At 49.9% G+C, this 11,628-nt stretch overlaps 2 protein-coding genes across 3 annotated transcripts; one reads left to right on the forward strand and one right to left on the reverse strand.

Moving 5' to 3' along the window:
• Nucleotides 1–1,155: 1,155 nt before the first annotated feature.
• Nucleotides 1,156–9,277, reverse strand: crdhl (cone RDH-like). 2 transcript variants are annotated; one of them, XM_086217492.1, is made up of 8 exons: nt 8,519–9,272; nt 8,216–8,382; nt 7,717–7,851; nt 7,218–7,409; nt 5,693–5,854; nt 5,499–5,618; nt 4,707–4,911; nt 1,385–2,465 (listed from the first exon to the last, which is right to left on the reverse strand). In XM_086217492.1, exons 2-8 carry the CDS (start codon nt 8,355–8,357, stop codon nt 2,354–2,356), a joined length of 1,068 nt encoding a protein of 355 aa, XP_086073618.1. In that variant the 5' UTR covers nt 8,358–8,382; nt 8,519–9,272; the 3' UTR covers nt 1,385–2,353. The 2 variants fall into 2 exon arrangements, with proteins under 2 accessions (XP_086073619.1, XP_086073618.1); XM_086217493.1 differs by lacking the exon at nt 5,499–5,618 and having other exon boundaries at nt 1,156–2,465; nt 8,519–9,277.
• LOC147252739 (class I histocompatibility antigen, F10 alpha chain-like) lies at nt 8,593–11,544 on the forward strand. The gene is made up of 2 exons (XM_086217491.1): nt 8,593–9,597; nt 10,072–11,544. Exons 1-2 carry the CDS (start codon nt 9,543–9,545, stop codon nt 11,088–11,090), a joined length of 1,074 nt encoding a protein of 357 aa, XP_086073617.1. The 5' UTR covers nt 8,593–9,542; the 3' UTR covers nt 11,091–11,544.
• Nucleotides 11,545–11,628: the final 84 nt, after the last annotated feature.

Raw genomic sequence — 11,628 nt, forward strand, 5'->3', positions numbered from 1 at the left:
TGCCGATCCGGTTCACATCACACAGACAACAGAGCACTCACAGGATCATGTGACCAGCGGACGTCTCGGACTAGAACCTGGCACTTTAGGAGAGATGCAGATCAGACAGGTCACGTGATATCAGTCAGACCGCCATGTTCATGGTGACCATCGTTTCCAACTGATTAACCTGATTTATTCAGCAGCACTCAAATAACCCACATTTAAGTACACCAATGTTTTCAGTGGTGAACTTGTAACTGTGGTACAAATATTAGTACACTAATATCAGTTTTTCCTCCAGAGACATGAAGCACCATGTTGGTAGTACTGTGCAGGCCCCAAATACCACAACGTGCAGTTGTATGTCTGAACTGCAATTGTGTCTTGTCCTCCATAGGCACTGTAGTACTACTCGCAGGTGTCACTGTAGTACTACTCGCAGGTGTACGAAGTGTACACTTCATGTTTGACTAAATCACGCTTGTTAAAGTGTCTGTGAACCGCCAGGATGATCCTGGCGAAAACAAGAGGACGAGACGGCCTCAGCCTAGAACTCATCAACGAGGTTCTGCCAATAATGGCTTGACCTCGTTGAGGCCATTCATGGAACATGAATGAGGATGAGTGACGGCTGCGCCAGTGAGAAAAGGAAGGTTCCCTTGAATCAAATGATGTAGAACATTTGACGATGACGTAAACAGTAAACTCACAAATTGATGAAATTTAAAATTATGTTAGGTAGCAGGGTGGAGCAGTGGTCCTCACTGTGGCCCCCAGCAAGAAGGTTGTGGGTGGAGCAGTGGTCCTCCCTGTGGCCCCCCAGCAAGAAGGTTGTGGGTGGAGCAGTGGTCCTCCCTGTGGCCCCCCAGCAAGAAGGTTGTGGGTGGAGCAGTGGTCCTCACTGTGGCCCCCCATCAAGAAGGTTGTGGGTGGAGCAGTGGTCCTCCCTGTGGCCCCCATCAAGAAGGTTGTGGGTGGAGCCCCGGCTGCAGCACGGGGTCTTTCTGGGTGAGTCTCCATGTTCTCCCTGTTCCTGCTGGGTTCTCTCTGGTACTCCAGCTTCCTCCACAGTCCAAAGACATCAAGAGGGACCAGGTTAATCCAGACTCTAAATTGACCGTAGGCGTGGCTGGGAGAGCCAATGGTTGTCTGTCTCTATGTGCTGGCCCTGCCATGGACTGGTGACCTGTCCAGGGGGAAGGCTGCTGGGATAGGCTCCACCCCCACCACCCTGAACAGGAGAAGAGGGGGAACATGGAGGGATGATGGAGGGATGATGGATGGATGGATGGATGGAGGGATGATGGAGGGATGGATGGATGAAAACTTAACTCATGTTAATAATTCATTTAAGAGTAAAAACTCAAAGACAGCAAAAATATAAACATACACTATTTATACACTAATCAAATCTTTATTCAGACCAATTGAATTAGTAGGAAATGAAAATCTTTTTAGAGGTGCAAACCTTCAGAATAAAAGCCCTTTCAAAGTCAGAGAAGGGAAAATGAAGGCCATCAAAGGATACTTGAACGCTGTTTTATTCAACCACAGTGTGTAAAATTACCTGTGGAGTTCCCCAAGGCTCCATTCTAGGTCTTTGACTATTCAACATTTACATGCTAATAGCTAACTAGCTCATATTATGTTCTCATAATAACAACACCAAAATTTACATGACCACATCAGGGGCCTCCCTATCATGGGGAAGACTCACAACCAATCAGCAATCAGATGAGGAATCTTATGAAAGACAAAGCTGACGTCATCATGTTTGTCAGAGCGCAACCTCAGTCCCTAAAAAACAAACCAGACAGAAATCTTGTCATCACAAAGGGTCATTACATAATACTACGGTTAAGCATCGGCGCCACCGCGGCCGTAGACCGAGGCACTGCCTTTACAGGTTGTCAATCAAACAATCAGCCTCCTGCAGGTGCAACCCTTCCCTGCTGACACGATAGTTCAGGAATTTCTCCAAATTTGGCTCAAATGTTCATTTATAAACATTCACAAAGAAGTCCTGCGAAGATGCTGGTGGTCAAAGGTCAAAGGTGACAGTAGAAGAATAAAACAAAGCGACGTTTATCTCAGGTTTGCTGGGTTTTAGAGGACAACACTTCTGCTCATTTGTTTACTTTCAGCTAATTTGTCATTTTCTGTCATTTTCTATTGCATCACCAAGGATTATTCCATCCTACCCATGAAAACATCACATGACATCACTACCAGCTCACATTTTCAATAACAAAAGAAACACTTTATACTTGTTCAGACTTTTGTGATTGATTGGTTCCCCTCAACTGTCAATCACCGGTGATGCCTCAGTCAGACACCATGAGGGCACTGCACTTCCTGTTCTTGACTGAGTTCAGAGGTCGGAGCCGTCTTTCAATCCGACCAACCGTGCGCTCTCCTCCCACAGTTTCCTCGCTACCACATCATCCCGCCCCTCCGGAGCTGCTTCCTTCTCTGCACAGTCACTGCAAAGAGATGGTTGCTGTCACTCATGAGGACATTGTGGCAACGCAACACCCACCCTCAGAACGTGAATACATAAGAACCACAAACACGGTTTGTTGATTCTCATCATTTGTCACTGTCATGACCCAGACACCAGGCCTGCGATGATGTCATGACCCAGACACCAGGCCTGTGATGATGTCATGACCCAGACACCAGGCCTGCGATGATGTCATGACCCAGACACCAGGCCTGCGATGATGTCATGACCCAGACACCAGGCCTGCGATGATGTCATGACCCAGACACCAGGCCTGCGATGATGTCATGACCCAGACACCAGGCCTGCGATGATGTCATGACCCAGACACCAGGCCTGCGATGATGTCATGACCCAGACACCAGGAGAACGATGGCAAACTCAAGCTAGCAGGAAGGTGCAAACCCTTGTCTGTTTCTCATTCTTGACTACACGCTCGCATCCGTGCAACTTTGTGCAAGAATGTGAAATGAATAAAGTGAAAAATTACAGAAAAAAATAAGCACTGAATTTGAAATCACCAAATTATTCGTTCTGACAGACTAAGACAAAGTAGCTCGAGTGCTTAGGACGGACGCGGGTCTGCGACGCCCAGCAGCCCTCCAGGAACCCAACCGTGAGCTTGAATCCTCATTTTGTACTCCAAGTCCCTCCCACTGGAATATTCCATTCACAGCAACTGAACATCATTGACTGCACTACGGCGCTGAACACTGATGACAACATTTGTAACATTGGTAAATTAAACATGATGATGATCCTTTCAGATTCTGCTACCACAACAGCAACACATCTCGTTACTGAAGCATCACTCTTGTACCTGTACAGCACAGGTGCAGATGCTCAGCTGTACCAGGGTCAGCTGACAGGTCCTTTCCCTGACCAGGAAGTAGTGCAGACATGAATTAACTGCAGCAGCAGCTCTGTAAAACCTTGCACAACAAACAAAGTGAATTTACAACCTTGCTTTTTAGTGGCTTGTTGTCCACCTCGTTTCACCTCTTGAGAATAAGAATACTTTCTTTATCCCACATTGGGGGATACATATAGTTTACAGAGAGGTTTATGAGCTAAGAAAGAACAGTCCGATGAATGTGCGAAGCAGAGCTCGCCAGGGCATCGCTGATTCTTTTACTTCTGTAACCCAGTGTGTGCACCCACTTGGTGAGCCTCAGGGTGCCGAATCGATGACAGAGTCTGCATGGCCTTCGCCCTCTCCTGGCGTCGCCGCGGTAGTGAACCAAACACTCCTTTTCAGTGTTGGAGTACCCGGTCTCCCGGGGCAGCAGCCTAGATCTCAGGTCTCACGCCTCCCTCTGCTCTCTGCTCTCTGTCTGACAGCTCAATCCAACATCTGATGCACTCACACAGATGCTTTCAGGCAATCAGGGCTACAGAGTGCAGGTGAAGAACAAGCCCCCCCCCGTGGTGACACTGCTGCTGATTTCAAGGTCAGGTTAGTGGGGTGGCTTGCAAGTGTAGAAAACTGGTGTACCACCTCCTAGACCCAGGAAGGACCTCGTCTGCCTATTGGTTTGTGGATCCTCTGCATTATGGGGAGCCTTGTCAACCAGAGGGTCTCGCCCTTCCCCAGCGAGAACCCCAGGTACTGAGTTACACCCTTGGTCCACTGGTACTTTTGTGCAATGAACGTCAAAGCTGCTGCCACCCTCCCTCCCCCACTCCAATGCACCCCAGAACCTTCCACAAAAGTTGGACATCTCTTTCCATGAGGAGCTGAAGATGACCACATCATCCAGGTAAGTAGAACCCAACTCCTCGCGGTCCTGGAGAGGAGTGTCCATCATTTTCATGTATTTGTTGTTTCCTCCCTACTTCACATTTGTTTATTGTTTCAAATTTCTGGCTCAAAAACAATGTGGGACGCAACTGTGAATGGTCGACATAAAAATCAAAAGAAAGGGTTTGCACTTCCTGTCACACCTGAACTTGCCATCATTTTCCTCAGTAGACTTTCATAGTTTCCAGTCCAGACATTTTCAAACACCCGCTCCCAGTTGGCCAGGTGGCACTCCACCCTCACTCTGTTCAAGGATGGCACATATGGTGTCACAAGTGGGATGGTTGGTCAAGAGGTCATTGGAGGGAGGGGTAGTGTGATGGATAACCATCACAACAAGCTTGGCTCTTTGGTTTTGAAGTCTGTGAGCATGCGTGGTACCAATAGGCCTGGGTGTGAGACCAGGTGACCTATGCTCACCTGAAGTAGCATCCTGAACGTCCCTCCAGATCTGGTGTCACAGCGCAGTAGATGGAGGTCTGGCAGCCTTGCCAGGGTGTCTTCATGAGCAGCAGTGAGGGGAGACTCAGCATCAGCCCCAGCAGGGGGAACCAACCCTGCACATGGCGACCCAGCTCAGTCCGGATCACACCCGGGTGGAGACAAAAAGATGATACACCACAACCTGGCAACGGGTCAGAAAAAGTAGGCTTGTGGTTTGAGTCAATCCAGGCAGCTATGATGACCACAGTGTTTCCTCTGTGTGTGTGTGCGTGTGCGTGTGTGTGTGCGAGCCTCGTCTGTCCTTGTGTCTGTAAAACATAATCGAAGACACTATAAATGTTAGCAAGCTGCAGTTGCCTCTTCATGCTATCCAGCTGACCTTACTTCATGTGTGTTTGTCGTACAGCATCAGCTGATCTCTGACGACGCTGTAGCGATACTCTCATAGTTGAGCTAAATGCAAGTATGCTAGCTACGACCTGCAGGCAAGAACTAATCTGTAAACAAGGGATTTCATTGGTTAAACTAACAAGAACCCACAAAATGTATTTTTAGACACCGACAAATGAAAATGTTTTCTGAACGGTTTCAGACGCTCAGCGTCAGTTCGCATTAACGTCTTTCACATAAGTGAGCCAAGTTTGATGACCTGTCACTGTCATTGTCTCTGTGCTGGTGAGCCGCGCCATCTGCAGAGCTCTGATTGGTTCAGGGGGTGGGTCACAGTGGGATAGTTGGTGTTAAGTCATTGTCTGTGTTTGCAGTGACCTTGGAGGCGGCGGGCGAGCTCTCTGGTGAACAGGACATTGGCTAGTTTGCTCTGACGGTAGCTCTCCAGAGCGCTATATGGCCTGCGGCTGAAGAACAGGTCCTCAAAGTTGATGTTACCTGACAACAAAGGCACAGCCACGGTGACACAAAACCACAAATAGCAGGAACACCACGCAGGTAAAAGGTCGTACCTCCTTGGTGGGCGATGGATGACACAGTGACCACACGGCTGGGGACGGAGCTCTTCAGCTTCGGAAGTAACAGAATGGTCAACAGGAAGTGACCCAGATGATTGACAGCAAATTGAGTCTCAAAGCCATCTTCTGTCAACCATTTTGGACACATCATCACCCCTGCAATCAGACAGACAGATGGGTGAGAGATAGGCAAGTGAGAGACAGACAGACAGAGGGATGGATGACAGACAGGCAGACAGATGTTAAGAGACAGAGGAGAGACAGACATGAGAGAGACAGACAGACACATGAGAGACAGACAGACACATCAGACAGACAGACAGAGGAGAGACAGAAGGAGGAGAGACAGATAGAGGCTGAATGATAGACAGAGAAGAGACAGACAAACAGGGGAGAGACACAAATCAGACAGACAGACAGGTGAGGGACAGATAGAGGAGAGACAGGTGGACAGATGAGAGACACACAAATCAGACAGACAGATGAGAGACACACAAATCAGACAAACAGACAGATGAGCGACACACAAATGTGACAGACAGATGAGAGACACACAGACAGGTGAGAGACAGAGAGAGGAGAGACAGACAGGTTAGAGACAGAGGAAAGACAGACATGTGAGAGACAGACAGACAGGTGGGAGACAGACAGAGAGGACACAGAAAGACACATGAGTGACAGACAGACACATCAGACAGACAGACAGATGAGAGACAGACAGAGAGGACACAGAAAGACACATGAGTGACAGACAGACAGAGGAGAGACAGACAGGCAGAGGAGAGACAGACAGAGGGTGAAGGACAGAGAATAGAGACAGACAGGTGAGAAACAGACAGAGAAGAGACAGATAGGCAGGTGAGGGACAAATAGAGGAGAGACAGATGGACAGATGAGAGACACACAAATGAGACAGACAGATGAGAGACAGACAAATGAGACAAACAGACAGATGAGACACACAAATGAGACAGAGACAAATGAGACAAACAGACAGATGAGAGACACGCAAATGAGACAGACAGATGAGAGACAGACAAATGAGACAAACAGACAGATGAGAGACACGCAAATGAGACAGACAGATGAGAGACAGACAAATGAGACAAACAGACAGATGAGAGACACAAATGAGACAGACAGATGAGAGATACACAAATGAGACAAACAGACAGATGAGAGACAGAGAGAGGAGAGACAGACAGGTTTGAGACAGAGAAGAGACAGACAGACAGATGAGAGACAGGCAGAGGGGTGAGGGACAGAGAATTGAGACAGACAGGTGAGAAACAGACAGAGAAGAGACAGATAGGCAGGTGAGGGACAGATGAGAGACACACAAATGAGACAAACAGACGGATGAGAGACACACAAATGAGACAAACAGACAGATGAGAAACACACAGACAAATGTGAGACAGAGTTGAGAGAGAGAAAGAGGAGAGACAGACAGGTGAGGGACAGACAGATGAGAGACATACAGACAGGAGAAAGACAGAAGAGAGACAGACAGACATACCTGCGTTGTTGATCAGGATGTCCAGTCTGTCTTCACTGTCCAGGAAATCTTTGGCGAAATACCTGACCGAGAACAGAGAGCCGAGATCCAGGTGTCTGATCACCACGTTGCCGTTTCCTGTTGACCGCCGGATCTCCTCCGCCGCCTGCTCCGCCCGCGTCAGATCCCTGCACGCCATCACCACCCGAGCGCCTGCATGGCAAATCGATTGTGTGTGTTTTTGAGTGTGTGTTTTTGTGTGTTTGTGTGTGTGTTTGTTTGTTTTTGTGTGTGTGTGTTTGTGTGTTTTTGAGTGTGTGTTTGTGTTTTTGAGTGTGTTTGTGTGTGTTTTTGTGTGTGTGTTTTTGTGTGTGTGTGTTTGAGCTGATCTTCACTGATAAACTTGTGGAGGAGCCCCTGCTGATTGGCTGATACTTCTGACACGGCCTCAAAAAAGCCCTGCCGTCTACAGCTTTGAGGAGTGGCGTCCTCACAGAGGTAGACACGCCCCCTCACTCACCTCTGCGTGCCAGCTCTTTGCATGTCTCTTTGCCGATGCCAGTGTTTGCGCCGGTCACCACAACCGTTTTCCCGTCCAGACGCTCTGAACAGCGACACACGCCACCTGCGATCCATTGCCGCAGCACCGCCATACCTGCACAAAATCAACACCTGAGAATGATGAACAAATGTGACTCTTGTCATGTTTACAGGTCAAACGTCACAAGCAGTTCACTGTTTTACTGACGACCTTAAAACACGGACGCCACTTTTTGCGTATTTGTTCATCAGAACTTTCCGTTTCTTTGTAAATTCAGAAAAACGTGAAAGCCACCGAGAAAATGGCGGATAAATCAGGCTTAGATATTCAACAAAAATGAGAACATTTATGAGAGATTTAAAGCTCTGTTCAAGGCCAAGGAAGTGACATCATCCTTCATAATCTGATGAATGAACTTCATTGTCCTCAGGTCAAAGTGTTTAAAATCCCAGAAAGTCAGCGAAGGGATCACACTCACAGATCACTGTGACGCCCAGCAGGGCTCCGCCCCTCATCAGCAGCCACCCTCGGCCCTCCGCAGCTGCCGCCAGCTCCACCTGAGGATCCGAGCCGCCAGCACCAGGCCACGGCAGCACCAGGAAACCACCAGCAGCTCTCATCCTGCAGGTCAGGAGCCGGGACAGACTGGTGGCGGGTGAGCCGGGACAGGAGGAGACAGATTAACAGGGATTAGAGCAGATTATCCAGAAACATACCAGAAACACCAACGTGACCAGCGAGGGAGGAGCGGCTCTACTTCTGACATCTGATTGGTTCTGACCTGTGCTGAAGCTCTTGTCCCACCGATGGTGTTGGTGTTCAAACAGATGCGCTTCAGCAGCGTCTGTGAGGTGAGCCTGCTAAGAGTTAGCTTGTAATACCACTTTGTTCCAGAGGGTGTGACAGCGTGTCAGGTAGAGGCTGAAGTCTGATGTCATTCACCGGACGACCGGATGAGTCAAACGGATCTTATGTGCAGATGATGACATCACCAACCAACCATCCAGATGGCGCCCAAACATGGTTTTACTGAGCACAAACTACCTGCAACGTGAATGACGGTCTGGCGCCAGCTCTGACGGTTCTGCTACGCCAATAAGCGAGTAGTTGGATCGTCGCCTCATCCTGAGGTTCGTCCACAGCTCACAGCGACATGCTGCCTCTTCATGCATCACATGATGCAGTGAATCAACCAGCAAACTTAAACCATCCCACAGTCTTGGAAACGCCGCCACGTCATGGTGGTGACACCATCACAGCTCGAGCGTCTACGTCTTGAAGTCACCAACCAGTGAGGTGCAGAGCAGCATCACGGTGGACTGAAGTCGGACCGCGTGCAACGGTGATTCAAACGTGAATCCTGCTGACTTTATTCAGAAGCACTGAATACAACACGTGATCATGTGACTGGCGACCAACCACAGTGACGTAGAAGATCAAAGGGTTCCTGCTCCAATCTGTTTACACGTGAATGAGCCGGCATGCAGGGTCAGAGGTGCTGCTGGTGAGCCTCCATGTCAACCGTCCGTCTGAACCACGGTTCTGCTTCAAGGAGAGCTTAAAGCCCTCAGTTTGACTGACACGACAGTTGCTCACGTGACCACACGCGGCCCATGTGACGCGTCACAGCCAGTGTGTGTGTGTGTGTGTGTGTGTGTGCGCGCGCGCGTGATTGTCACCCCTTCAGTGCAGCACGCTGATTGGTTGAACCAGTTCCGGGATTCTTGTGGAGGAGAAACTGAAACTGAAGAAAGGCGTCAAGTTGTTGCCGATCGCTCGCTCCAGGAGCAGATCACCTGATCGATATGTTGGCTCTCCGGCTGCTGCTCGCGTGTCTGCTGCCGCTCGTGACAAGTTCAGGTAACAAACCAAGTTTCCAGATCCGAGGTTGACACCATTTAACAGGACTTTTCGGTAGATTGTGGTAATCACTGAGAGATGACGTCATTACACTGGGTTAGTATAGTCCTTTTAATTGGAATGAGGCCAAATGACAGTTTACTAGTAGAGCAGGTTTAGAACCGCACTGCAGTTCCCTGGGAGCCAGAACACCTGAGACACCTGAGACAGCAGAGATGAAAACCTTCCTTTACCAGCAGGAAGGTGGAGCAGATCCAGGATCAGTGGGGACGGACGTCTGCTTTGACCTGCTGGAGGGAGAGAGAGACGGAGGACAGGGAGAGAGACAAAGATGGAGGAGAGACAGGAAACAAAGAGATAGCATTAGTACTTCCAGAAGTACTACTAGTAATAGTACTGCTAGGGGTAGTATTAATAGTACTAGTACTGCCAGTACCGGTGCTACTAGGAAACATCGTGCTTTGTTCCTCGCAGGTTCCGGCCAACACTCCCTGTGGGCACTGGCCAGCTTCATCTCAGGCTCCTCACCGTTTCCTGAGTTCAGCGTGGTGCTGATGCTGGATGACATCCAGGTGGGCTACTTTGACTCAGCATCAGGGCGGCTGACGAGGCGAGGCGGCGAGGAGGTGGAGCTTGACGTGGGCCAAGAGGCTGTGTTTGTGCTGCGGGACATTTCCTCCAGCATGAGGAGGCGTCTGTCGCTGGTCAAAAACCGCTTCAACTTGACGGACGGCCTCCATGTCCAGCAGAGACTGACGGGCTGTGAGGTGCAGGACGGGCAGCCGGCGCTCATCATGTTCCGGGACGGTTCCAATGGGCGGGATGCCGACAGCCTGATGTACAACATGACACACTTCACCTACATGAGTGGCGAGGGCTGGGAGATCCAGTGGGACGCCATGAAGAGGACGTACTTCCAGATGCTCTACTCCAACATCTACCTGCCCTTCTGCCTGCGGACGCTCACACGCCTCCTTGACCTGCACAAACACCTGGTGACACGTCGCGTTCCACCACGAGTCCGCCTCTTCACCAAGCAGGTGGCAGGTGGTGCTCTGGTCACCTGTCTGGCCACGGACTTTTACCCTCGCCATATCAATTTGTCGCTGCTGCGGGATGGATGCACAGTGGGCGAGAGCCAGCTGACAGGCGGTGTGGTGCTGCCCAACGCCAATGGCCTCTACCAGGTGAGGAAGACACTGCTGCTTTCAGATGAGGAGCTGCGTCAGAAGCACAATTACACCTGTGCCGCCACACACCTGAGTCTCGACAACCGGCTGCAGGTGAGTTGGAGGGCGGAGTTCTCCCACTCCCACCGAACTCATGTTGTCCCTCCTGCTGTCCTCACTGCTGCTGCCGCTGCCGTCCTGCTGCTGCTGCTGTGGTGCAGGAGGAGACCCAGGGGCACTAGAGGGGGTCGTCATGGAGACACATCACAGTCAGAGGGTGTTGCCATGGAAACACGGAAGCCACCAGGAAAGTCACAGCTTTGAATAATAAAATATGATTTCTGGACTTTAATCTGCATTTTGATGGCAGCCTGAAGACTCGCTGCTGATGTCAGCAGCAGCTCCTCATGCAGGTCACCGCCTGTGTTGGGGGGGTCTCTATACAGTGCCCCCCCCACACACACACACACCCCACACACACACACACACGGATGCCCTTATGTCATCCAACCAGCAGAGGGAACCAACGAGCCTCGACTCCACTGAGGACAAACCTTTGGGTGTCCCCTGCTGACCAGTCAAGCCAGGGGGAGGAGCTTCTCTGTCCTCTATGATGAATGTTGATGTGGTGATGCAGTTTGTTTTGACCGTCGCCGCCCACACAATGACTCCTCCCACTTCTAACTCCTCCCATCCAGAATCTACCTCTGTTGCTCTCTCATCAGTTGTCCTGTTTGTTTCTCACTTGTTGGGCAAAAGAATTAAAAGTTTATTTAGAAAACCGGAAAAAGAGACCAGATGTCTGCTTGATGATGTCATTGACCACGAGGATCGTCATCACATCAATACATTTAATTTTACT

This window comes from Aulostomus chinensis, chromosome 11, assembly GCF_037954235.1.
Source record: "Aulostomus chinensis isolate RoL2024-O1b breed Wild chromosome 11, RoL_Achi_v1.0, whole genome shotgun sequence".
NCBI lineage: Eukaryota > Metazoa > Chordata > Actinopteri > Syngnathiformes > Aulostomidae > Aulostomus > Aulostomus chinensis.

Coding starts and splice junctions, on each gene's coding strand:
- crdhl (XM_086217492.1), bottom strand. CDS start 8,357: ATGAGAGCTGCTGGTGGTTTCCTGGTGCTGCCGTGGCCTGGTGCTGGC. Junction 5,619..5,692: donor ATCCATCGCCCACCAAGGAG/GTACGACCTTTT, acceptor CTTTGTTGTCAG/GTAACATCAACTTTGAGGAC. Junction 2,466..4,706: donor CGTTCAGGATGCTACTTCAG/GTGAGCATAGGT, acceptor ATCTCTTTGCAG/TGACTGTGCAGAGAAGGAAG.
- LOC147252739 (XM_086217491.1), top strand. CDS start 9,543: ATGTTGGCTCTCCGGCTGCTGCTCGCGTGTCTGCTGCCGCTCGTGACA. Junction 9,598..10,071: donor GCCGCTCGTGACAAGTTCAG/GTAACAAACCAA, acceptor TGTTCCTCGCAG/GTTCCGGCCAACACTCCCTG.